This window comes from Ranitomeya variabilis, chromosome 6 (assembly GCF_051348905.1).
Source record: "Ranitomeya variabilis isolate aRanVar5 chromosome 6, aRanVar5.hap1, whole genome shotgun sequence".
Lineage (NCBI taxonomy): Eukaryota > Metazoa > Chordata > Amphibia > Anura > Dendrobatidae > Ranitomeya > Ranitomeya variabilis.
This window is the reverse complement of record NC_135237.1, coordinates 570475716-570503577: the sequence shown is the minus strand read 5'-3', so window position 1 is coordinate 570503577 and position 27862 is coordinate 570475716. Positions and strand designations below refer to the sequence as shown.

The window sequence follows — 27862 nt, the reverse complement described above, 5'->3', positions numbered from 1 at the left end:
CAACAAGGACCTATGAAATACATTGTGAATAGCAAACGACACAGGAAGATCCAGACGAAAAGATACAGGATTAAGGATTTCCAATATCTTGTAAGGCCCAATAAAACGAGGTTTAAATTTGGGAGAGGAGACCTTCATAGGAACAAAGCGGGAAGAAAGCCATACCAAATCCCCAACGCGTAGTCGGGGACCCACACCGCGGCGGCGGTTGGCAAAGCGCTGAGCCTTCTCCTGTGACAACTTCAAGTTGTCCACCACATGATTCCAGATCTGCTGCAACCTATCCACCACAGAATCCACCCCAGGACAGTCAGAAGGCTCCACATGACCCGAAGAAAAGCGAGGATGGAAACCAGAGTTGCAGAAAAAAGGCGAAACCAAGGTGGCGGAACTAGCCCGATTATTAAGGGCAAACTCAGCCAACGGCAAGAATGTCACCCAATCGTCCTGATCAGCAGAGACAAAACACCTCAAATAAGCCTCCAAAGTCTGATTGGTTCGCTCCGTCTGTCCATTAGTCTGAGGATGGAAAGCAGACGAAAACGACAAATCAATGCCCATCCTACTACAAAAGGATCGCCAGAACCTGGAAACGAACTGGGATCCTCTGTCTGACACAATATTCTCAGGGATGCCGTGCAAACGAACCACGTTCTGGAAAAACACAGGAACCAGATCGGAAGAGGAAGGCAGCTTAGGCAAAGGAACCAAATGGACCATCTTGGAGAAGCGATCACATATCACCCAGATAACGGACATGCCCTGAGATAGCGGAAGATCAGAAATGAAATCCATGGAGATATGTGTCCAAGGTCTCTTCGGAACAGGCAAGGGCAAGAGCAAACCGCTGGCACGAGAACAGCAAGGCTTAGCTCGAGCACAAGTCCCACAGGACTGCACAAATGACCGCACATCCCTTGACAAGGAAGGCCACCAAAAGGACCTGGCCACCAGATCTCTGGTGCCAAAAATTCCCGGGTGACCTGCCAACACCGAGGAATGAACCTCGGAAATGACTCTGCTGGTCCACTTATCCGGGACAAACAGTCTGTCAGGTGGACAAGACTCAGGCCTATCAGCCTGAAATCTCTGCAACACACGTCGCAGATCCGGAGAAATAGCTGACAAGATAACTCCATCTTTAAGAATACCAACAGGATCAGCGGCTCCAGGAGCATCAGGCACAAAGCTCCTAGAAAGAGCATCGGCCTTCACATTCTTTGAACCTGGTAAATACGAGACAACAAAATCAAAGCGGGAGAAAAACAAAGACCAGCGGGCCTGTCTCGGATTAAGGCGTTTAGCAGACTCGAGATACATCAGATTTTTGTGATCAGTCAAGACCACCACACGATGCTTAGCACCCTCGAGCCAATGACGCCACTCCTCAAATGCCCATTTCATGGCCAACAACTCCCGATTGCCCACATCATAATTTCGCTCGGCAGGCGAAAACTTCCTAGAGAAAAAGGCACAAGGTTTCATAACAGAGCAACCAGGGCCTCTCTGCGACAAAACGGCCCCTGCCCCAATCTCCGAAGCATCCACCTCAACCTGAAAGGGAAGTAAGACGTCAGGCTGGCACAAAACAGGCGCCGAAGTAAACCGGCGTTTCAACTCCTGGAAAGCCTCCACGGCAGCAGGAGCCCAGTTAGCTACATCGGAGCCCTTCTTGGTCATATCCGTCAAAGGTTTCACAAAGCTAGAAAAATTAGCGATAAAACGACGGTAGAAGTTAGCGAAGCCCAAGAACTTCTGAAGACTCTTAACTGACGAGGGCTGAGTCCAATCAAGAATAGCTCGGACCTTGACTGGGTCCATCTCCACAGCAGAAGGGGAAAAAATGAACCCCAAAAAGGGAACCTTCTGTACACCAAAGAGACACTTTGAGCCCTTGACAAACAAAGAATTTTCACGCAAAATTTTAAAGACCAACCTGACCTGCTCCACATGCGAATCCCAATTATCAGAAAAAACCAAAATATCATCCAGATAAACAATCAAAAATTTATCCAGATACTTCCGGAAAATGTCATGCATAAAGGACTGAAAAACTGAAGGCGCATTGGAGAGCCCAAAAGGCATCACCAAGTACTCAAAATGACCTTCGGGCGTATTGAATGCGGTTTTCCATTCATCACCTTGCTTAATGCGCACAAGGTTGTACGCACCACGAAGGTCTATCTTGGTGAACCACTTGGCACCCTTAATCCGGGCAAATAAGTCAGACAACAGCGGTAAAGGATACTGAAATTTGACAGTGATCTTATTTAAAAGCCGATAATCAATACAAGGTCTCAAAGATCCGTCCTTCTTTGCCACAAAAAAGAATCCCGCACCAAGAGGGGAAGAAGACGGACGAATATGTCCTTTCTCCAGAGACTCCTTGATATATGAACGCATAGCGGTATGTTCAGGTACCGACAGATTAAACAGTCTTCCCTTAGGAAACTTACTGCCTGGGATCAAATCTATAGCACAGTCACAGTCCCTATGAGGAGGCAGTGCACTGGACTCAGACTCACTGAAGACATCCTGATAATCAGACAAATACTCCGGAACTTCCGAAGGCGTAGAAGAAGCAATAGACACAGGCAGGGAATCCCCATGAATACCACGACAGCCCCAACTTGAGACTGACATAGCCTTCCAGTCCAGGACTGGATTATGGGTCTGTAACCATGGCAGCCCTAAAACAACCAAATCATGCATTTTATGTAAAACCAGGAAACGTATCACCTCGCGGTGTTCAGGAGTCATGCACATGGTAACCTGTGTCCAATACTGCGGTTTATTTGCTGCCAATGGTGTAGCATCAATACCCCTAAGAGGAATAGGATTTTCTAATGGTTCAAGAGTAAAACCACAGTGCTTAGCAAATGAGAGATCCATGAGACTCAGGGCAGCACCTGAATCTACAAACGCCATGACAGGATAAGATGACAGTGAGCAAATCAAAGTTACAGACAGAATAAATTTAGGTTGCAAATTACCAACGGTGACAGGACTAACAACCTTAGCTATACGTTTAGAGCATGCTGAGATAACATGTGTAGAATCACCACAGTAGTAGCACAAGCCATTCCGGCGTCTATGAATTTTCCGCTCATTTCTAGTCAGGATTCTATCACATTGCATTAAATCAGGTGTCTGTTCAGACAACACCATGAGGGAATTTGCGGTTTTTCTATCACATTGCACCGAATTAGGTGTCTGTTCAGACAACACCATGAGGGAATTTGCGGTTTTGCGCTCCCGCAACCGCCGGTCAATTTGAATAGCCAGTGCCATAGTATCATTCAGACCTGTGGGAATGGGAAAACCCACCATAACATTCTTAATGGCTTCAGAAAGGCCATTTCTAAAATTAGCGGCCAGTGCACACTCGTTCCAATGTGTCAGCACGGACCATTTCCGAAATTTTTGGCAATACACTTCAGCCTCGTCCTGCCCCTGAGACATAGCCAGCAAGGCCTTTTCTGCCTGAATCTCAAGATTGGGTTCCTCATAAAGTAAACCGAGCGCCAGAAAAAACGCATCAAGATCAGCCAATGCCGGATCTCCTGGCGCCAGCGAAAAAGCCCAATCCTGAGGGTCGCCCCGTAAGAACGAAATAACAATTTTTACTTGCTGAGCAGAATCTCCAGATGAACAGGGTCTCAGGGACAAAAACAATTTACAATTATTCACGAAATTCCTAAACTTAAACCTGTCTCCGGAAAACAGTTCAGGAATCGGTATTTTAGGTTCTGACCTAGGATTTCTGATAACATAATCTTGTATGCCCTGCACACGAGTAGCCAGCTGGTCCACACTTGTAATCAAGGTCTGGACATTCATGTCTGCAGCAAGCATAGCCACTCTGAGGTAAAGGGGAAGAAGAAAAAAAAAACTCAGAATCTTCTTTCTTATAATCCCTCTTCTGCAATGCATTAAACATTTAATACTGGCCTGGCAAACTGTTATGACCCCAATGGCGAGGGTCTCAGAGGAACGTGGAAGTCTGCAGAATACAAAAATCCAGCTCATAGGGCAGTGGTAACTGGGTTGACCATATATCTACTCCTAACGCCAACACTAGAAGTAGCCGGGGATCATTCCTACGTTGATTCTAGATGACACGCTCCAGCCGGAGAATCTAGCTACCCCTAGTAGAGGAAAACAAAGACCTTTCTTGCCTCCAGAGAAGGGGACCCCAAAGCTGGATAGAAGCCCCCCACAAATAATGACGGTGAGGTAAGAGGAAATGACAAACACAGAAATGAATCAGGTTTAGCACAGAGAGGCCCGCTTACTGATAGCAGAATAAAGAAAGGTAACTTATATGGTCAACAAAAACCCTATCAAAATCCACACTGGAAATTCAAGAACCCCCGAACCGTCTAACGGTCCGGGGGGAGAACACCAGCCCCCTAGAGCTTCCAGCAAAGGTCAGGATATAGATTTGGAACAAGCTGGACAAAAATACAAAACCAAAACAAATAGCAAAAAGCAAAAGGCAGACTTAGCTGATATAACTGGAACCAGGATCAGTAGACAAGAGCACAGCAGACTAGCTCTGATAACTACGTTGCCAGGCATTGAACTGAAGGTCCAGGGAGCTTATATAGCAACACCCCTAACTAACGACCCAGGTGCGGATAAAAGGAATGACAGAAAAACCAGAGTCAAAAAACTAGTAACCACTAGAGGGAGCAAAAAGCAAATTCACAACACACCCCATAATGTGGACGGAGCCACCAGAAGTCTCCCTGTAATGTGGACGGAGCCACCAGACGTCGCACTGTAATGTGGATGGGTTGGATTCATGGCTACACTGCTGAGTACTCACATATAATGTTCTCCTGGTGCTTTTGCTGCTGTCATGGTATAGGACATGGTTAGTGTCCTGCTCTCTCAGGGTTAAAGGGAACCTCTTTTTCTCATCTTTCAGGTTATATCGGAGGCTTATCTACAGGATTACAGAATGCATTACAGAATGCTGTAGATAAGCCCCTGATGCTGGTGGCCACCGCTCATATACGATTCCCTAACTTTTGCTGGCCTCCCTTTGGTTCTGGGAGGGGTATCTAAACTCACTCCAGACTTAGATTCCCTTTTAGCTATACTGTTGTTCTGTGTATCTGACCCCCTGGTGTGTGTGAACACTGTATTGCTTCTTTGCCTCCCGTGTATGACCTGGTCTATCCGCTCACTCTGTTCTCGGTCTCATGTTTTGGTACTATTGTCTTCTCCGGTTCTGACCTCCTGGCTTGGTTATTGACTCCGTTACTGTTTGTCCCTATGGTACCGTATATTGCCCGTTCTGGTTTACTGATCTCCTGCTACGTCCTGACTATCCGTTCTGTCTAATTTTTTTGTACTGTCGTGCTATCTCGTGCTTTGACTCCGGCCTGATCTGGTTTACGTCCCTGTCTATGCCTTTTGGTAAACTTGTATCGTAGTTATCCTTCTAGGAGCTTTCCTTCAGCTGCTAGCTCTCTGGAGCTTAGGCCACACCCCCAGCAGTCACATGCTTCAGGTCCTGTTTGTCTGAAACACACATCTTCACCGTTCCAGTTATCTTTGAGCAGTTTGTTTTGCTCAGGACACGCGCATTGGCTCAGTGAGCAAGTGCAGTGTGGTGTTCCTGACTGTTGCTTTCCAGTAAGTGCATCGTTTCACCCCAGAGTTCGATTCATGGCTACACTGCTGAGTACCCACATATGTTCTCCTGGTGCTTTGCTGCTTTCTAGTAAGCGTTTCATTACAGCCCAGAGTTGGTGTCATGGCTACACTGCTCAGTACAGCAGTGTAAGGGCCTCCATGCTGCTGCTTTTACTTTTGAGCATGTGCTACATAGAGACAGGAGAGCAGGAATCCCTCATGTCTGCGTGTGCTGTGTACGGGAGACATAGTAGCTCATCTGCACCCAGAGAACAGAGAGCACACACCGACAGCACATGCTGGACCGTCACCTGTAATGGCAGCTCCGCGTCTAATCCGCTGCCTCTCACCACCCGGGGTAAATCTTCCACGTCATGTGCTGTGATCACACAAGCGCCCATGATGTATAAACTCCAGAGATTAAGGAGGCAGAACAGAGCGCGTCTAATCATTTCCTCCACGCAGTAATTGCCCTCATTTTCCTAAGCTTCAGTTTCCTATTCTGTCATCAGTAAAAAGAGGAGGGGGATTAGCGGCATAAATACAGTTATTAGGCCCAGAAGCCATTACCGCGGCTCCCATTATTACATAATGTCAGAGGCGGCTGCTCCGGGACTGCCGGAGAACCAGAAGATCCTGGAGGAATTCACCGCGCCTCACATTCCCCAAATGTCCCAACACATGTGAGCCGGAAACGTCCCAGTGTTCTGATGGGAGCAGAGACCGCGCCGTCCACGTCGCTGATCTCCGTTACTACCAGGATCATCAATAAAATGAGATCAGTCACAACCTGCAGGACGTAGGACAGACGGCGGAAGGTCTGGGGACAGCAGAGGAATCTGCAACCCCCAACAAGTCCTCGGTAGGAATCTATCAGCATCACAAAGAGGAACTATAGGACCCTGCCGCTCACAGACTTTGTGGGGGGGATTCTAGTTGAAGAGACCCCCTGCTCCATATTGTAGCAGGCAGATTCCAGCCTCCGTCCTTCCATCTCTTCCAGGACACGATCGCGGTGGATCCACAGACGTTCTGCTTCCTCCGCCCTGACTCTGACAGATGGGAAAGTGCTCATTTTGGCACCAGAACGTTTCTCTCCAGTCAGGGTTTTTTTGTTTGTTTTTTTTAATTATTTACTCGGATGATAAAAGCATTTAGGAGAAAAATCCATTAAAGGAGCGGGGGGATCTTTGTGTTCTGGGGTCCACGGCAGCTATACACAAGTGTCGGGTTAGAACTGCTGCATCTCACCAACTCTTTTGGAGTAGTTTTCCACATTAGGTTTTTTTTGTCCATTTTTCATGGTGATTGTTTTTTCCATTAGTGTTAAGTTCTTTTGCTATTTAATCCGAAATTACAGGGCTCTGACATTTACTAGGCTGTGTGCTGCAGGTTTAATACAATCAGTGTTTTATCAGCAGGAGATTATCCCTCCAGGACTAGGTCGCATGTGCCAGGCAGTCCAGCTTAATGGGTGTAACCCCACCACTGATTGGCCGCTTTATCACAGTGTACACAGGAAGCTGCCAATCCTGTGGTGTGGGCGGAGTCATACACAGCTCAGCATTCATAGCACTGCTACAGCAGACAAAACAGGGATTCTATCAAAACTACAGCAAGCAGCCCAGTAAGTGACACATCGCTGGAATCAGGATCTCTGCTGCTCTCAGATTCCACAGCTTCAACCTGCTCACAGATTCCCTTTTCCAATATACATTTTTACCCTTTGTTATGGTTTGTTGGAAGAAAAAACTATTTTCTTTTCGCTAAGGTCACGTATCAGGGCTGGCTTGTTGCGGGATGAGCTGCAGTTCTGAACGGCATTATTCATTTACCATATAATGTACTGAAAAATGAGAGACAATGCTTTAAATAGTGACTTCAGATGCGGAGTCCCCCTCCCTACACATATCTGCACCCTCAGTAACAATGGCGGGCGATGCGGCGGACTGTCGGGGAACAGGTGTTTTATGCCTTTATGAGTGGAATCCGCAGCTGTCGCCCTCATCACTTCTCCTCCGCTGGTCACAATGGACGGATCCTCCACTTCCCTGAAAACAGCGGGAGCTGCGTTTCACTAATTAGCTGATTTGCATTTGGCGCCTGAAGGGGGAAAAAAGCAAAGAAACGTCGCAGAGGAAGCGCTTCACAACTGTCAGCGCGCGGACCAATCCCCCGTCATCAGGTGGATGGACCTCGTGTCCCCACGGAATAATGCGAGCAATGTAAGCGCAGCTCCGGCACCCGGAGGCAATGTGGACGAGCACATGGAGCCGCACACGGAGCCGGCCACATCAGCAATCTGCGCACATGATGGCCGTCTTTCCATAAGGACGTCTGACCTTACCCAAAGAGCAGCGGGAGCGACCTGGACGTGGTGTGGAAGGTACGAAAACTTTATTAGAAAGTTCCACAATTTACCGGTTCCAGTTATACTGACTATCAAAACCACAAGGACAAAAAAAAACAGCGTGCTCTAGTCACTGAGGGGGTTTATGCAGTTTGGGGGCATTTTCTAGTCAACACAGAGTGAAACTTTTAGTATCATTGCTGGATGCGCAGCGGCGACATGGAGGCTGCAGGCCGGCCGGCGACATGGAGGCTGCACGTTGGCCGGCGACATGGAGGTTGCACGTTGGCCGGCGACATGGAGGCTGCTGTTGTGCATTCTGCTCTTGGGTTCCCTCCGGTGGTTGTTGATAGTAATGCAGTTGTCCCTGCTGATTGCAGCTCTGACTGGGATATTTAGGTGTGCAGGATTCATTAGCCCTTGCCAGTTGTCCATCGTTCTTGGAGGTTTTGCATCTCTGTCTGGTTCCTCCTGCCCTGCTGCCAAATCAGCTAAGATAAGTGTCTGGTTTTGTTTCTGCAGCACACATGCTGTGTGCTTTACAATTCAGTACTACTCAATGTTTTTTCTTGTCCAGCTTAGACTGTGTTTGGATATTTCAGTCAAGTTGGATTCTCAGGAGATGCAGATATACATTCCATGTCTTTGGTTAGATGGTGGAATTTTTGTATTATCTGCTGTGGATATTTTTAGGGTTTTAATACTGACCGCTTAGTATTCTGTCCTATCCTTTCCTATTTAGCTAGCGTGGCCTCTTTTGCTAAATCCTGATTTCTGCCTGTGTGTGTCTTTCCTCTAATACTCAGTCAATATTTGTGGGGGGGCTGCCTATCCTTTGGGGTTCTGCTCTGAGGCAAGATAGAATTCCCATTTCCATCTATAGGGGTATTTAGTCCTCCGGCTGTGTCGAGGTGTCCAGGATGTGTTAGGTAGACCCCACGGCTACTTCTAGTTGCGGTGACACTTTAGGGTTTGCGGTCAGTACAGGTTCCACCTACTCCTGAGAAAGTCTCATGCGGCTCCAAGGTCACCGGATCATAACAGTACAACTGGCCATCAATGAGTTAAATGCATCTCAGAAGAAGGGAAGAGCCATTTTTTTTCTGTAGCCTGTTTTGTCTTTCCTTCCCTCTTTTTCTCTGGGTGACTGAGGAGTCTTGTGCTAGCATGGATGTTCAGGGATTAGCTTTTCGTGTAGACCAGCTTGCTGCTAGGGTACAGGGTATTTCTGATTATATTGTTCAGACTCCAGTTTTAGAGCCTAAGATTCCTACTCCTGATTTGTTTTTTGGGGACAGGTCCAAATTTTTGAGTTTTAAAAACAACTATAAACTGTTTTTTGCTCTGAGACCTCGATCCTCTGGTGATTCCATTCAGCAGGTTAAAATTGTCATCTCCCTGCTGCGTGGCGATCCTCAGGATTGGGCATTTTCCCTGGAATCTGGGAATCCGGCCTTGCTTAATGTAGACGCCTTTTTTCAGGCCTTAGGATTATTATATGATGAACCAAATTCTGTGGATCAAGCGGAGAAGACCTTGTTGGTCCTGTCTCAGGGTCAAGAAGCGGCAGAATTGTATTGTCAGAAATTTAGAAAATGGTCTGTGTTGACTAAATGGAATGATGATGCTTTGGCGGCAATTTTCAGAAAGGGTCTTTCTGAATCCGTTAAAGATGTTATGGTGGGGTTTCCCACGCCTTTCGGTCTGAGTGATTCTATGTCTCTGGCCATTCAGATTGATCGGCGTTTGCGGGAGCGCAGAACTGTGCGTGCTGTGGCTTTGTCCTCAGAGCAGATGCCCGAGTCAATGCAGTGTGATAGGATTCTGTCTAGAACGGAACGACAAGGATTCAGATGTCAGAATAGGTTGTGTTTTTATTGTGGCGAGGCTTCTCATGTCATTTCAGTGTGCCCTAAGCGTACAAAGAGGATCGCTAGTTCAATTACCATCAGTACTGTACAACCTAAATTTCTGTTATCGGTGTCCTTGATCTGCTCATTGTCATCATTTTCTGTTATGGCGTTTGTGGATTCAGGCGCCGCCTTGAACTTAAAGGATTTTGAGTTTGCCAGGCGTTGTGGTTTTCCCTTGCAGTCTTTTCAGAACCCTATTCCTTTAAGGAGCATTGATGCTACACCTTTGGCTAAAAATAAGCCTCAGTTTTGGACACAGGTGACCATGTGCATGGCGCCAGCCCATCAGGAAGAGTGTCGATTTCTGGTGTTGCATAATTTGCATGATGCTATCGTGCTGGGTTTTCCGTGGTTGCAGGTACATAATCCTGTGTTGGATTGGAAGTCTATGTCTGTGACTAGTTGGGGTTGTCAGGGGTTCATAATGATGTTCCTTTAATGTCAATCTCTTCTTCTTCCTCTTCTGAAATTCCAGAGTTTTTGTCTGATTTTCAGGATGTATTCGATGAGCCCAAGTCCAGTTCCCTTCCACCGCACAGGGACTGTGATTGTGCGATTGACTTGATTCCAGGCTGTAAGTTTCCTAAGGGCCGACTTTTCAACCTGTCTGTGCCTGAACATACCGCCATGCGGAGTTATGTTAAGGAGTCTTTGGAGAAAGGACATATTCGGCCATCTTCTTGACCGTTGGGAGCAGGATTTTTTTTTGTTGCTAAGAAGGATGGCTCCTTGAGACCCTGTATTGATTATCGCCTCTTGAATAAGATCACGGTCAAGTTTCAATACCCTTTACCTCTGCTTTCCGATTTGTTTGCTAGGATTAAGGGGGCTAGTTGGTTTACGAAGATTGACCTTCGGGGGGCATATAATCTTGTTCGTATTAAGCAGGGTGACGAATGGAAAACTGCGTTTAATACGCCCGAAGGCCATTTTGAATACCTTGTGATGCCATTCGGGCTCTCTAATGCTCCATCTGTTTTTCAGTCCTTCATGCACGATACCTTCCGGACTTATCTTGATAAATTCATGATTGTATATTTGGATGACATTTTAATTTTTTCTGATGATTGGGAGTCTCATGTGAAACAGGTCAGGATGGTATTTCAGATCCTTCGTGATAATGCTTTGTTTGTGAAGGGGTCTAAGTGTCTCTTTGGAGTGCAGAAGGTTTCTTTTTTGGGCTTTATTTTTTCTCCCTCATCTATAGAGATGGATCCGGCTAAGGTTCAGGCCATTCATGATTGGATTCAACCCACATCCGTGAAGAGCCTTCAGAAATTTTTGGGCTTTGCTAATTTTTATTGCCGTTTCATTGCTAACTTCTCCAGTGTGGTTAAACCCTTGACCGATTTGACGAAGAAAGGCGCTGATGTGACGAATTGGTCCTCTGCGGCTGTCTCTGCCTTTCAGGAACTTAAACGCCGATTTACTTCTGCCCCGGTGTTGCGTCAGCCGGATGTTTCACTTCCGTTTCAGGTTGAGGTTGACGCTTCTGAGATTGGGGCAGGGGCCGTTTTGTCTCAGAGGGATCCTGTTGGTTCCTTGATGAAACCGTGTGCCTTCTTTTCCCGTAAGTTTTCGCACGCTGAACGCAATTATGATGTCGGCAGTCGGGAGTTGTTGGCTATGAAGTGGGCATTTAAGGAGTGGCGACATTGGCTCGAGGGAGATAAGCACCGTATTGTGGTCTTGACCGATCATAAAAATCTGATTTACCTCGAGTCTGCCAGGCAGCTGAATCCTAGACAGGCTCGATGGTCCTTGTTTTTTTCCCGTTTTGATTTTGTGGTCTCGTATCTTCCGGGTTCTAAGAATATTAAGGCTGATGCCCTCTCTAGGAGTTTTTTGCCTGATTCTCCTGAGGTCCTTGAACCGGTCGGCATTCTGAAAGAAGGGGTGGTCCTTTCTGCCATTTCCCCTGATTTACGACGGGTTCTTCAGGAATTTCAGGCTGACAAACCTGACCGCTGTCCAGTGGGGAAACTGTTTGTTCCTGACAGATGGACTAGTAAAGTGATTTCGGAGGTTCATTGTTCTGTGTTAGCTGGCCATCCTGGTATTTTTGGTACCAGAGATTTGGTTGGTAGGTCCTTTTGGTGGCCTTCTTTGTCACGTGATGTGCGTTCTTTTGTGCAGTCCTGTGGGACTTGTGAGCGGGCCAAGCCTTGTTGTTCCCGTGCTAGTGGGTTGCTTTTGCCTTTGCCGGTCCCTGAGAGGCCCTGGACGCATATTTCTATGGATTTTATTTCTGATCTTCCTGTTTCCCAGAAGATGTCTGTCATCTGGGTTGTTTGTGACCGGTTCTCTAAGATGGTCCATTTGGTGCCTTTGCCTAAATTGCCTTCCTCTTCTGATTTGGTTCCGTTGTTTTTTCAGCATGTGGTTCGTTTGCATGGTATTCCGGAGAATATTGTGTCCGACAGAGGTTCCCAGTTTGTTTCTCTGTTTTGGCGGGCCTTTTGTGCTAAGCTGGGCATTGATTTGTCTTTTTCTTCCGCATTCCATCCTCAGACAAATGGCCAGACCGAGCGAACTAATCAGACTTTAGAAACTTATCCGAGATGCTTTGTGTCTGCTGATCAGGATGATTGGGTGGCTTTCTTGCCATTGGCCGAGTTTGCCCTTAATAATCGGGCTAGTTCGGCTACCTTGGTTTCGCCCTTCTTTTGTAATTTTGGCTTTCATCCTCGTTTTTCTTCGGGGCAGGTTGAGCCTTCTGACTGTCCTGGTGTGGATTCTGTGGTTGACAGGTTGCAGCAGATTTGGGCTCATGTGCTGGACAATTTGGTATTGTCTCAGGAGGAGGCTCAACGTTTTGCTAACCGTCGTCGGTGTGTTGGTACCCGGCTTCGGGTTGGGGATCTGGTCTGGTTGTCTTCCCGTCATGTTCCTATGAAGGTTTCTTCCCCTAAGTTTAAGCCTCGCTTTATTGGTCCTTATAGGATTTCTGAGATTATTAATCCGGTGTCTTTTCGATTGGCCCTTCCGGCTTCTTTTGCTATCCATAATGTCTTCCATAGATCTTTATTGCGGAAATATGTGGTGCCCGTTGTTCCCTCTGTTGATCCTCCGGCCCCTGTGTTGGTTGATGGGGAGTTGGAGTATGTGGTTGAGAAGATTTTGGATTCTCGCTTTTCGAGGCGGAGGCTTCAGTACCTTGTCAAATGGAAGGGTTATGGCCAGGAGGATAATTGTTGGGTTTTTGCCTCTGATGTCCATGCTGCTGATTTGGTCCGTGCCTTTCATCTCGCTCGTCCTGATCGGCCTGGGGGCTCTGGTGAGGGTTCGGTGACCCCTCTTCAAGGGGGGGGGGGGTACTGTTGTGAATTTTGCTCTTGGGTTCCCTCCGGTGGTTGTTGATAGTAATGCAGTTGTCCCTGGGTTGCAATCCTGGGCAGGTGTCCCTGCTGATTGCAGCTCTGACTGGGATATTTAGGTGTGCAGGATTCATTAGCCCTTGCCAGTTGTCCATCGTTCTTGGAGGTTTTGCATCTCTGTCTGGTTCCTCCTGCCCTGCTGCCAAATCAGCTAAGATAAGTGTCTGGTTTTGTTTCTGCAGCACACATGCTGTGTGCTTTACAATTCAGTACTATTCAATGTTTTTTCTTGTCCAGCTTAGACTGTGTTTGGATATTTCAGTCAAGATGGATTCTCAGGAGATGCAGATATACATTCCATGTCTTTAGTTAGATGGTGGAATTTTTGTATTATCTGCTGTGGATATTTTTAGGGTTTTAATACTGACCGCTTAGTATTCTGTCCTATCCTTTCCTATTTAGCTAGCGTGGCCTCTTTTGCTAAATCCTGATTTCTGCCTGCGTGTGTCTTTCCTCTAATACTCACAGTCAATATTTGTGGGGGGCTGCCTATCCTTTGCTCTGAGGCAAGATAGAATTCCCATTTCCATCTATAGGGGTATTTAGTCCTCCGGCTGTGTCGAGGTGTCTAGGATGTGTTAGGTACACCCCACGGCTACTTCTAGTTGCGGTGACAGTTTAGGGTTTGCGGTCAGTACAGGTTCCACCTACTCCTGAGAAAGTCTCATGCGGCTCCAAGGTCACCAGATCATAACAGGCTGCACGCCGAGCGGCGACATGGAGGCTGCACGCCTAGAGGCGACATGGAGGCTGCACGCCTGGAGGCGACATGGAGGCTGCACACCGGCTGGCGACTTCTGAGCTCACAGAACAACTATTAATATGGTCACGCAGATCAACATCGTCGTCAGTGGCTCTTCCCCTGTGTCCACAGAGCGACGTCCTGCTGATAAAGAGAATTTTCATGCCGGCGCTAATGATCAAACCAGCCGACCAAAGAGTAATCAATAATGTCATATAAGGATGGACCTCGTGTAGAAGAGGAGAGCGCACACACCCAACGCTCTGGCCGCTCACTCTCACATTAGGGTGAGCGCACACACCAAGCGCTCCGGCCGCTCACTCTCACGTTAAGGAGAGCACATACACCCAGCGCTCTGGCCGCTCACTCTCACATTAAGGAGAGCGCATACACCCAGCGCTTCGGCCTCTCACTCTCACATTAGGGTGAGCGCACACACCCAGCGCTCTGGCCGCTCACTCTCACATTAGGGTGAGCGCACACACCCAGCACTCCGACCGCTCACTCTAACGTTAAGGAGAGCGCACACACCCAGCGCTCCGGCCGCTCGCTCTCACATTAGGGTAAACGCACACACCCAGCGCTCCGGCCGCTCACTCTCACATTAGGGTAAGCGCACACACCCAGCGCTCCGGCCGCTCACTCTCACATTAGGGTAAGCGCACACACCCAGCGCTCTGGCCTCTCACTCTCACATTAGGGTGAGCGCACACACCCAGCGCTCCGGCCGCTCACTCTCACATTAGGGTGAGTGCACACACCCAGCGCTCTGGCCTCTCACTCTCACATTAGGGTAAGCGCACACACCCAGCGCTCCGGCCTCTCACTCTCACATTAGGGTGTGCGCACACACCCAGCGCTCTGGCCTCTCACTCTCACATTAGGGTGAGCGCACACACCCAGCGCTCCGGCCGCTCACTCTCACATTAGGGTAAGAGCACACACCCAGCGCTCTGGCCTCTCACTCTCACATTAGGGTGAGTGCACACACCCAGCGCTCCGGCCGCTCACTCTCACATTAGGGTAAGCGCACACACCCAGCGCTCCGGCCTCTCACTCTCACATTAGGGTGTGCGCACACACCCAGCGCTCTGGCCTCTCACTCTCACATTAGGGTGAGCGCACACACCCAGCGCTCCGGCCGCTCACTCTCACATTAGGGTGAGCGCACACACCCAGCACTCCGACCGCTCACTCTAACGTTAAGGAGAGCGCACACACCCAGCGCTCCGGCCGCTCGCTCTCACATTAGGGTAAACGCACACACCCAGCGCTCCGGCCGCTCACTCTCACATTAGGGTAAGCGCACACACCCAGCGCTCCGGCCTCTCACTCTCACATTAGGGTGTGCGCACACACCCAGCGCTCTGGCCTCTCACTCTCACATTAGGGTGAGCGCACACACCCAGCGCTCCGGCCGCTCACTCTCACATTAGGGTGAGCGCACACACCCAGCACTCCGACCGCTCACTCTAACGTTAAGGAGAGCGCACACACCCAGCGCTCCGGCCGCTCGCTCTCACATTAGGGTAAACGCACACACCCAGCGCTCCGGCCGCTCACTCTCACATTAGGGTAAGCGCACACACCCAGCGCTCTGGCCTCTCACTCTCACATTAGGGTGAGCGCACACACCCAGCGCTCCGGCCGCTCACTCTCACATTAGGGTGAGTGCACACACCCAGCGCTCTGGCCTCTCACTCTCACATTAGGGTGAGTGCACACACCCAGCGCTCTGGCCGCTCTTCTCACATTAAGGAGAGCGCACACACCTAACGCTCTGGCCGCTCGTTCTCAAATTAAGGAGAGCACACACACCCTGCGCTCTTATAGCTCGTTCTCACATTAAGGAGATCGCACACACCCAGCGCTCCAGCCGCTCGCTCTTACATTGCAGCCACATTCATCAGTCTCTGGCTGTTCTGTCATGTACTCCGCTTGTAAATATATTATTGATGAGTAGCCGTACATCGGTCCAGCACTAGATCACAGATGAGGGGGTGGAGGGACATTTCCAAAAGCTGCTTACTGCAGTCAGCGGTGTTCAGTCAGCATTAGGCAAAATATCACAGAGAATGAACAGGGCTGGGATAGACGGGCACAGCACCGCTGATTTCTAGGGTCCATGGTATAGTAGCGGGTTATGGCTGCCATTAGCTGGTCATAGCGACACTTAGACTATCGGGGTTGGTTCTCATGAGACATTTAAGGTGCGGAGCTCCCAGACAAACCACGAGCTCCGCGGTCCAAAGAAGCAACAGACAAGTAGAACTCAACACCCCAGGATAATCCGGCAGGTACGGCCGGCGACACCGGCCACCAGTTCTGTTCGCACTGTTACCATATAGCGGGTTTTTTAGTACCTTTCTAGTGCAACAGCAGCAAAATACAGTTCTGCATCTTCATACAGCCAACGCACGAACAGCTTCCTACACAAACAGACTTTCTGGAAAAATCACCCAGAAATCTGAACACTCAGCGCAGGATTTCACCACGGATGCCGGTGTGGACATACAGTAACACAACGTGTCTGTGTGCTGCGAGGACAAGTCTGACAGATGGTGAATCTGCACCGGGCAGGACAGAAAATCCATAGAAAATAACATGAGATGACATCTATGAATATCCTATCACTAGGTGAAATCTGAAGCCCACCCATAAAATCTGGGCACAAAATTGGGCGCTCATTGGGATCTGAATGTTATCACCTTTTTCCACTGACAGCCCCCGAACACTTTATATCATGGGGGCTTCTCAAATGTCCGCTTTTTGTTTCTTTCTGCACACCGATGAAACAGTTCGTGTGCTTGCACGGTCTGTGATTTCACGGCCCTGTTGGAGACTCGTCTGGGAATAGGAGCAAGAAAAGCGCTTCCTAGAATTCTCCAGCACAAACCGTCAGACCATGCAGAAAATCGCACGTGAATTGGTCAGTGTGTGGGGAGAACGCTCCTGTCTGCAGTCAGAAGAGAGAATCTAAGGGGGCGCTACACCTGAGGAGTGTACAGCGATACAGTGATACAGCGAGCAGTGAACTCATTTTCGCTCACCGGTTTTTTTTTTTCCTCGCTTGGCTTTCCTGTTGTCTTGTCTACTATCGCACGGTCTGTCTGTCGCTTGGCTTTCCTGTTGTCTCGTCTACTGTCACACGGTCTATCGCTTGGCTTTCCTATTGTCTACTATCGCACGACCTTCCTATCGCTTGGCTTTCTTGTTGCCTCGTCTACTGTCGCACGGTCTTTCTATCGCTTGGCTTTCCTGTTGTCTCCTCTACTGTCGCACGGTCTTTCTATCGCTTGGCTTTCCTGTTGTCTCCTCTACTGTCGCACGGTCTTTCTATCGCTTGACTTTCCTGTTGTCTCCTCTACTGTCGCACGGTCTTTCTATCGCTTGGATTTCCTGTTGTCTACTATCGCACGGTCTTTCTATCGCTTGGCTTTCCTGTTGTCTATCATCGCACAGTCTTTCTATAGCTTGGCTTTCCTCCTGTCTTGTCTACTGTCGCACGGTTTTTCTATGGATTGGCTTTCCTGTTGTCTACTATCACACGGTCTTTCTATTGCTTGAATTTCATGTTGTCTCGTCTACTGTCGCACGGTCTATCACTTGGCTTTCCTGTTGCCTCGTCTACTATCGCACGGTCTTTCTGTCGCTTGGCTTTCCTGTTGTCTCGTGTACTGTCGCACGGTCTTTCTATCGCTTGGCTTTCCCGTTGTCTCGTCTACTATCGCACGGTCTTTCTATCGCTTGGCTTTCCTGTTGTCCCGTCTACTGTCGCACGATCTATCGCTTGGCTTTCCCGTTGTCTTGTCTACTGTTGCACGGTCTATCGCTTGGCTTTCCTGTTGTCCCGTCTACTGTCACAAGGTCTATCACTTGGCTTTCCTGTTGTCTCGTCTACTGTCGCACGGTCTATCGCTTGGCTTTCCTGTCTACAATCGTACGGTCTTTCTATGGCTTGGCTTTCCTCTTGTCTTGTCTATTATCGCACGGTCTGTCTATCCCTTGGCTTTCCTGTTGTCTACTATCGCATGGTCTTTCTATCGCTTGGCTTTCCTGTTGTCTACTATCGCACGGTCTTTCTATCGCTTGGCTTTCCTGTTGTCTCGTGTACTGTTGCACGGTCTTTCTGTTGCTTGGCTTTCCTGTTGTCTCGTCTACTGTCGCACGGTCTATCACTTGGCTTTCCCGTTGTCTACTGTCGCACGGTCTTTCTATCGCTTGGCTTTCCTCCTGTCTCGTCTAATGTCACACGGTCTTTCTATCGCTTGGCTTTCCTCCTGTCTCGTCTAATGTCACACGGTCTTTCTATCGCTTGGCTTTCCTCCTGTCTTGTCTATTGTTGCACGGTCTTTCTATCGCTTGGCTTTCCTCCTGTCTTGTCTATTGTTGCATGGTCTTTCTATCGCTTGGCTTTCCTGTTGTCTCATCTACTGTCGCATGATCTATCGCTTGGCTTTCCTGTTGTCTTGTCAACTGTCGCACGGTCTTTCTATCGCTTGGCTTTCCTGTTGTCTTGTCTTCTGTCGCACGGTCTTTCTATCGCTTGGCTTTCCTGTTCTCTTGTCTACTGTCGCGAGGTCTTTCTATCGCTTGGCTTTCCTGTTGTCTTGTCTTCTGTCGCACGGTCTTTCTATCACTTGGCACTTATTTTGCTCGCTTGGCTTTCCTGTTGTCTTGTCTGCTAACGAAAAGACTCCTTTCATACCAACATGAGGCATAAAGCCAACGTATACATTTTGTTTATTTCCCCAATTTCCACCATCTGCCACTGAAAATGGACGCAGAGGCTAACGCGTTTCACCAGACTGCACGACTGATAACGATGCGCTGTCTCAGATTGCTTTCTGTTATAAGCCAAAACTGGGAGTAAAACGAACATGGAAAAAAAAGCATCATGGAAAGGTTTGCAACTCTTTCTAAGCCAAATCCAAATGTGGACGAAAAATACCAATACTGATCCAAGACACCGATCAAAAGGGGCCCACGTGACGGTGACCTCGGGGCGTGTTCGTGGCAAAAAAGGCGTGAGTTTCATACAAAAACCTGTGAACCGAAAAATCCCCATTTACAGATTTAGGTTCCCATGAGGCAACAGTTATTCTACAGGTGCGGACCCCAGACATTCACAGCGCATCCTGTGCAATGAAAACTTATGAACTTGCACAGAATAAATTTTCTGTTTCAACCTCTCTCTATTGTCAAGACACCTACTTGCTGTCAGTGATGCGAGCACTTGTTTAGACCTGAGGCAGAAAACCTGCCATCACTCAGCTGCTGCTTACGTTACAGTGTATCGGTGTAGGTAAAGATCAAACAGCAAGGATCTGAAACGCAGAGAGTGCTGCAGAAGTTTTCATTCCCCCAGGGCTGAGCTTTACTTACAGATGACTGGACGAGCTGCACAGTTGGAGCAGCATAAGGTGCAGTGAGTCCCGAGTGCTGGCAGACAGCATACAAGACCTGGGCACCACAGCGACGGGCAGGACTCCTGGCACACTCCACAGTGCAGCATGTCCATGCAAAGTGCCAAATCGCAATGCTACGTGAAGACGAGGAGAGCAGCCTGAAGAAACGCAGCGAGTAACCGGAAAATGGAGCTTATTCTCCAAAAAAAGATATGCAAAACCCCGGCCCCACGGAGGTATAAATAGCCAGGGCTGCTCAGCGACTCCGCGCACTCGGATCACGGCTGCGAGCAGCTCCTCCTCCGCTCTGAACGTGGCCCCATAGCAGCGCTGCTGGCAGCGGAGCTTTATACACTGGTGGGCATCACACTGCCAGCACCGGAGGGGGCACACCGTATTAATACATCAAGGGAAAAAACAGGCAGCTCAGAAAACGGACAATAAAGGGCTCATCAGAGGCCGCGCCGACCCCCGGGAGCAGTGTGAGAGCAGCGGAGGGGCGGCTCACTGGCATCGCTGCAGATAAACATGTGCCCTGAATACCAAGCAGCCGCGGCGGCATCCATGTCACCTAATCCAACCTGTCACAACACAGCGAGATGAGCAGATGAGCCCTCATCATCGCGGAGAGCGGGAGCGGATCACAAGCCTGAGCAGGAAATCCTCCCTCATAATGGCCCGCAATCCCCGGCCCCCGCACCGCCTGGGAGAGGCCTGCAATGTACTGCAGCAAGAGCCGCGGGGCCAGTAATGCCCCCCGCCAGAGACAGCAATGCCCCCCGCCAGAAACAGCAATGCCCCCCGCCAGAAACAGCAATGCCCCCCGCCAGAGACAGCAATGCCCCCCGCCAGAGACAGCAATGCCCCCCGCCAGAGACAGCAATGCCCCCCGCCAGAGACAGCAATGCCCCCCGCCAGAGACAGCAATGCCCCCCGCCAGAGACAGCAATGCCCCCCGCCAGAGACAGCAATGCCCCCCGCCAGAGACAGCAATGCCCCCCGCCAGAGACAGCAATGCCCCCCGCCAGAGACAGCAATGCCCCCCGCCAGAGACAGCAATGCCCCCCGCCAGAGACAGCAATGCCCCCCGCCAGAGACAGCAATGCCCCCCCGCCAGAGACAGCAATGCCCCCCCGCCAGAGACAGCAATGCCCCCCGCCAGAGACAGCAATGCCCCCCGCCAGAGACAGCAATGCCCCCTCCTGAATCCAGCAATGCCCCCTCCTGAATCCAGCAATGCCCCCCGCCACATCCAGCAATGCCCCCCCCCGCCACAGCCAGCAACGCCCCTTGCCGGAGCCACCAATTCCCACACCAGAGATAGTAATCCCCCCCCCCCCCCCCCGGCGCCAGCAACGACCCCTGCCAGAGACAGCAATGCTCCCCAACTGAATCCAGTAATGCCCCCCGCCTGTACCAGCAGTGTCCGTCCTGTATATATGTCCGGCCTGTACCAGCAGTGCCCGTCCTGTATATATGTCCGGCCTGTACCAGCAGTGCCCGTCCTGTATATATGTCCAGTCTGTACCAGCAGTGTCCGTCCTGTATATATGTCCGGCCTGTACCAGCAGTGCCCGTCCTGTATATATGTCCGGCCTGTACCAGCAGTGCCCGTCCTGTATATATGTCCAGTCTGTACCAGCAGTGTCCGTCCTGTATATATGTCCGGCCTGTACCAGCAGTGTCGGTCCAGTAAATATGTCCGGCCTGTACCAGCAGTGTCCGTCCTGTATATATGTCCGGCCTGTACCAGCAGTGTCCGTCCTGTATATATGTCCGGCCTGTGCCAGCAGTGTCCGTCCTGTATATAAGTCCGGCCTGTACCAGCAGTGTCGGTCCAGTAAATATGTCCGGCCTGTACCAGCAGTGTCCGTCCTGTATATATGTCCGGCCTGTACCAGCAGTGTCCGTCCTGTATATATGTCCGGCCTGTACCAGCAGTGTCCGTCCTGTATATATGTCCGGCCTGTACCAGCAGTGTCCGGCCTGTATATATGTCCGGCCTGTACCAGCAGTGCCCGTCCTGTATATATGTCCGGCCTGTACCAGCAGTGTCCGTCCTGTATATATGTCCGGTCTGTACCAGCAGTGCCCGGCCTGTATATATGTCCGGCCTGTGCCAGCAGTGTCGGTCCAGTAAATATGTCCGGTCTGTGCCAGCAGTGCCCGTCCTGTATATATGTCCGGCCTGTACCAGCAGTGCCCGTCCTGTATATATGTCCGGCCTGTGCCAGCAGTGTCCGTCCTGTATATATGTCCGGCCTGTACCAGCAGTGCCCGTCCTGTATATATGTCCGGCCTGTACCAGCAGTGTCCGTCCTGTATATATGTCCGTCCTGTGCCAGCAGTGTCCGTCCTGTATATATGTCCGGCCTGTACCAGCAGTGCCCGTCCTGTATATATGTCCGGTCTGTGCCAGCAGTGCCCGTCCTGTATATATGTACGGCCTGTGCCAGCAGTGCCCGTCCTGTATATATGTACGGCCTGTACCAGCAGTGCCCGTCCTGTATATATGTCCGGTCTGTACCAGCAGTGCCCGTCCTGTATATATGTCCGGTCTGTGCCAGCAGTGTCCGTCCTGTAAATATGTCCGGCCTGTACCAGCAGTGCCCGTCCTGTATATATGTCCGGCCTGTGCCAGCAGTGCCCGTCCTGTATATATGTCCGGCCTGTACCAGCAGTGTCCGTCCTGTATATATGTCCGGCCTGTACCAGCAGTGCCCGTCCTGTATATATGTCCGGCCTGTACCAGCAGTGCCCGTCCTGTATATATGTCCGGCCTGTACCAGCAGTGCCCGTCCTGTATATATGTCCGGCCTGTACCAGCAGTGCCTGTCCTGTATATATATATGTCCGGTCTGTACCAGCAGTGCCCGTCCTGTATATATGTCCGTCCTGTACCAGCAGTGTCCGTCCTGTATATATGTCCGGCCTGTACCAGCAGTGTCCGGCCTGTATATATGTCCGGCCTGTGCCAGCAGTGTCCGTCCTGTATATATGTCCGTCCTGTACCAGCAGTTCCCGTCCTGTATATATGTCAGGTCTCTACCAGCAGTTCCCGTCCTGTATATATGTCCGGCCTGTGCCAGCAGTGTCCGTCCTGTATATATGTCCGGCCTGTACCAGCAGTGCCCGTCCTGTATATATGTCCGGCCTGTGCCAGCAGTGTCCGTCCTGTATATATGTCCGGCCTGTGCCAGCAGTGCCCGTCCTGTATATATGTCCGGCCTGTACCAGCAGTGTCCGTCCTGTATATATGTCCGGTCTGTACAAGCAGTTCCCGTCCTGTATATATGTCCGGCCTGTACCAGCAGTTCCCGTCCTGTATATATGTCCGGCCTGTGCCAGCAGTGTCCGTCCTGTATATATGTCCGGCCTCTGCCAGCAGTGCCCGTCCTGTATATATGTCCGGTCTGTACCAGCAGTTCCCGTCCTGTATATATGTCTGGCCTGTGCCAGCAGTGTCCGTCCTGTATATATGTCCGGCCTGTGCCAGCAGTGTCCGTCCTGTATATATGTCCGGCCTGTGCCAGCAGTGCCCGTCCTGTATATATGTCCGGCCTGTGCCAGCAGTGTCCGTCCTGTATATATGTCCGGCCTGTACCAGCAGTGTCCGTCCTGTATATATGTCCGGCCTGTACCAGCAGTGCCCGTCCTGTATATATGTCCGGTCTGTACCAGCAGTGCCCGTCCTGTATATATGTCCGGCCTGTACCAGCAGTGCCCGTCCTGTATATATGTCCGGTCTGTACCAGCAGTGCCCGTCCTGTATATATGTCTGGCCTGTGCCAGCAGTTCCCGTCCTGTATATATGTCCGGCCTGTGCCAGCAGTGTCCGTCCTGTATATATGTCCGGCCTCTGCCAGCAGTGCCCGTCCTGTATATATGTCCGGTCTGTACCAGCAGTTCCCGTCCTGTATATATGTCTGGCCTGTGCCAGCAGTGTCCGTCCTGTATATATGTCCGGCCTGTGCCAGCAGTGTCCGTCCTGTATATATGTCCGGCCTGTGCCAGCAGTGCCCGTCCTGTATATATGTCCGGCCTGTGCCAGCAGTGTCCGTCCTGTATATATGTCCGGCCTGTACCAGCAGTGTCCGTCCTGTATATATGTCCGGCCTGTACCAGCAGTGCCCGTCCTGTATATATGTCCGGTCTGTACCAGCAGTGCCCGTCCTGTATATATGTCCGGCCTGTGCCAGCAGTGCCCGTCCAGTAGGTAATATTTAGGCTCTGGGCACCTCCGCCCCTGGCAGCACAGGCCACATTACCGCTTCATGCTGCGCCATCATACAGGACCATTAGGATAACGAAGGTGATTGACAGCAGCTGACAGCCCAGCAGCGGTACTCAGCTACTTAAAGGGGAAGTTCTGTTTCTTCTCCTCCAGAGGCTCCTTTCTCCGATAATCACTGGCCGCCAGGAGAACAACGTGCCGTCCACATGATGGCCGAGGTGTGGTGTAAGGCCCCAGGCCCCGGCGGACAAGCCTTTTATCCTGGAGTCCCCCCTATACCGCACCATGATTAACCCTTCCCACGCCGCCCTCTGTGCAACTCTTTCACCCTACACGTCAGCACTAACAGCTTGTGCTTCTGCCTAACATTGCAATAAGCAGGGCTGCAGTGTAAAGCATGGGGGATCGCAGGGCTCAGCAGCCCCATAACTCCTCTCCCTTCAGTCACCACACACACTGATCACATCCTCACACTGAGGGTCCGAAGGAGGGACCCCGCAATAACCCGGAGCCATCCACACGACCTCAGGTGACCCCCACATTAACCCTATCATCACCACCAGGAAAAGAAGGACAACACATTAACTCTTCACTGCCCAGAGCAAAAGGAATAACCAGTTACTGCAGAGACCAGATCGTATTAACCCTTCCTTCCCCTCACACCGGTATAAGATGCTGACGAGGCCCCGTATTAACCCTTCCTTCCCCTCACACCGGTATAAGATGCTGACGAGGCCCCGTATTAACCCTTCCCTCCCCTCACAGGTATAAGATGCTGACGAGGCCCCGTATTAACCCTTCCCTCCCCTCACACCGGTATAAGATGCTGACGAGGCCCCGTATTAACCCTTCCTTCCCCTCACACCGGTATAAGATGCTGACGAGACCCCGTATTAACCCTTCCTTCCCCTCACACCGGTATAAGATGCTGACGAGGCCCCGTATTAACCCTTCCCTCCCCTCACACCGGTATAAGATGCTGACGAGGCCCCGTATTAACCCTTCCTTCCCCTCACACCGGTATAAGATGCTGACGAGACCCCGTATTAACCCTTCCTTCCCCTCACACCGGTATAAGATGCTGACGAGGCCCCGTATTAACCCTTCCCTCCCCTCACAGGTATAAGATGCCGACGAGACCCCGTATTAACCCTTCCCTCCCCTCACACCGGTATAAGATGCTGACGAGACCCCGTATTAACCCTTCCCTCCCCTCACACAGGTATAAGATGCCGACGAGGCCCCGTATTAACCCTTCCCTCCCCTCACACCGGTATAAGATGCTGACGAGACCCCGTATTAACCCTTCCCTCCCCTCACACAGGTATAAGATGCCGACGAGGCCCCGTATTAACCCTTCCCTCCCCTCACACCGGTATAAGATGCTGACGAGACCCCGTATTAACCCTTCCCTCCCCTCACACAGGTATAAGATGCTGACGAGACCCCGTATTAACCCTTCCCTCCCCTCACACCGGTATAAGATGCTGACGAGGCCCCGTATTAACCCTTCCCTCCCCTCACACAGGTATAAGATGCCGACGAGGCCCCGTATTAACCCTTCCCTCCCCTCACACCGGTATAAGATGCTGACGAGACCCCGTATTAACCCTTCCCTCCCCTCACACAGGTATAAGATGCTGACGAGACCCCGTATTAACCCTTCCCTCCCCTCACACAGGTATAAGATGCCGACGAGGCCCCGTATTAACCCTTCCCTCCCCTCACACCGGTATAAGATGCTGACGAGACCCCGTATTAACCCTTCCCTCCCCTCACACAGGTATAAGATGCTGACGAGGCCCCGTATTAACCCTTCCCTCCCCTTACACAGGTATAAGATGCTGATGAGGCCCCGTATTAACCCTTCCCTCCCCTCACACCGGTATAAGATGCTGACGAGGCCCAGTATTAACCCTTCCCTCCCCTCACAGGTATAAGATGCTGACGAGGCCCCGTATTAACCCTTCCCTCCCCTTACACAGGTATAAGATGCTGATGAGGCCCCGTATTAACCCTTCCCTCCCCTCACACCGGTATAAGATGCTGACGAGGCCCAGTATTAACCCTTCCCTCCCCTCACAGGTATAAGATGCTGACGAGGCCCCGTATTAACCCTTCCCTCCCCTCACACCGGTATAAGATGCTGATGAGGCCTCGTATTAACCCTTCCCTCCCCTCACACCGGTATAAGATGCTGACGAGGCCCCGTATTAACCCTTCCCTCCCCTCACACAGGTATAAGATGCCGACGAGGCCCTGTATTAACCCTTCCCTCCCCTCACACCGGTATAAGATGCTGACGAGACCCCGTATTAACCCTTCCCTCCCCTCACACAGGTATAAGATGCCGACGAGGCCCCGTATTAACCCTTCCCTCCCCTCACACCGGTATAAGATGCTGACGAGACCCCGTATTAACCCTTCCCTCCCCTCACACAGGTATAAGATGCTGACGAGACCCCGTATTAACCCTTCCCTCCCCTCACACAGGTATAAGATGCCGACGAGGCCCCGTATTAACCCTTCCCTCCCCTCACACCGGTATAAGATGCTGACGAGACCCCGTATTAACCCTTCCCTCCCCTCACACAGGTATAAGATGCTGACGAGGCCCCGTATTAACCCTTCCCTCCCCTTACACAGGTATAAGATGCTGATGAGGCCCCGTATTAACCCTTCCCTCCCCTCACACCGGTATAAGATGCTGACGAGGCCCAGTATTAACCCTTCCCTCCCCTCACAGGTATAAGATGCTGACGAGGCCCCGTATTAACCCTTCCCTCCCCTTACACAGGTATAAGATGCTGATGAGGCCCCGTATTAACCCTTCCCTCCCCTCACACCGGTATAAGATGCTGACGAGGCCCAGTATTAACCCTTCCCTCCCCTCACAGGTATAAGATGCTGACGAGGCCCCGTATTAACCCTTCCCTCCCCTCACACCGGTATAAGATGCTGATGAGGCCTCGTATTAACCCTTCCCTCCCCTCACACCGGTATAAGATGCTGACGAGGCCCCGTATTAACCCTTCCCTCCCCTCACACAGGTATAAGATGCTGACGAGACCCTGTATTAACCCTTCCCTCCCCTCACAGGTATAAGATGCTGACGAGGCCCCGTATTAACCCTTCCCTCCCCTCACACCGGTATAAGATGCTGACGAGGCCCCGTATTAACCCTTCCCTCCCCTCACCGGTATAAGATGCTGACGAGGCCCCGTATTAACCCTTCCCTCCCCTCCCACAGGTATAAGATGCTGACGAGACCCAGTATTAACCCTTCTCTCCCCTCACAGGTATAAGATGCTGATGAGGCCCCGTATTAACCCTTCCCACCCCTCACACATGCGGAGGATGCTGCGGTTACCTCTCCGCCATCTTCCCGGCGGTGCTCGTCGCTGGCTCCTCCGTTGCTGGTGTCCCCGGGGTCTCCGGGCCCTGTGCTGGGGGTTAGGAGGTAGCTCGGGAGGCCATGAGGACGAGGAGGACGGATGTGGCGGAGGATGAGGCCGCCCGTCCCCCCCGCGAACACCGACAGTCCTCTCTCCCTCTCTCCTCTCTGTCAGGCAGCGGCGCCGCGCAGGCGAGAGACAACGCGCGTCCACGTGCAGTCACCTGCTGCTGAGCGCGTCCCCGAGCAGCGCGCCCCCTGGGACAGCAGCAGGTGCGGGGCCGAGCGCGTCCGCTACTATCTACGGTGGTTATCTGTGGGGTTATATGTGTGGGGTTATTATCTGTGGGGTTATTATCTGTGGGGTTATATCTGTGGGGTTATTATCTGTGGGATTATTATCTGTGGGATTATTATCTGTGGGGCTATTATCTGTGGGGCTATTATCTGTGGGGCTATTATCTGTGGGGCTATTATCTGTGGGGCTATTATCTGTGGGGTTATTATCTGTGGGGTTATCTGTGGGGTTATTATCTGTGGGGTTATTATCTGTGGGGTTATTATCTGTGGGGCTATTATCTGTGGGGCTATTATCTGTGGGGCTATTATCTGTGGGGTTATCTGTGGGGTTATTATCTGTGGGGTTATTATCTGTGGGGCTATTATCTGTGGGGCTATTATCTGTGGGGCTATTATCTGTGGGGTTATTATCTGTGGGATTATTATCTGTGGGATTATTATCTGTGGGGCTATTATCTGTGGGGCTATTATCTGTGGGGCTATTATCTGTGGGGCTAT

At 50.8% G+C, this 27862-nt stretch overlaps 1 protein-coding gene across 5 annotated transcripts in view; it reads right to left on the bottom strand.

Moving 5' to 3' along the window:
• ARHGAP39 (Rho GTPase activating protein 39) overlaps positions 1–27322 on the bottom strand; it is a 170097-nt gene extending 142775 nt beyond the window's left edge. For 4 of the 5 annotated variants that reach the window (XR_013217097.1, XR_013217098.1, XR_013217099.1 and 1 more), the window contains exon 1: positions 27041–27322. Coding sequence is in view for 2 of the 5 variants with exons in the window: in XM_077271393.1 (XP_077127508.1) it covers positions 27041–27051 (11 nt within the window). In the remaining 3 variants the exon portion in view is untranslated. The remainder of the gene's footprint in view (positions 1–27040) is intronic. The other variant, XM_077271394.1, reaches the window with a different exon arrangement.
• Positions 27323–27862: the final 540 nt, after the last annotated feature.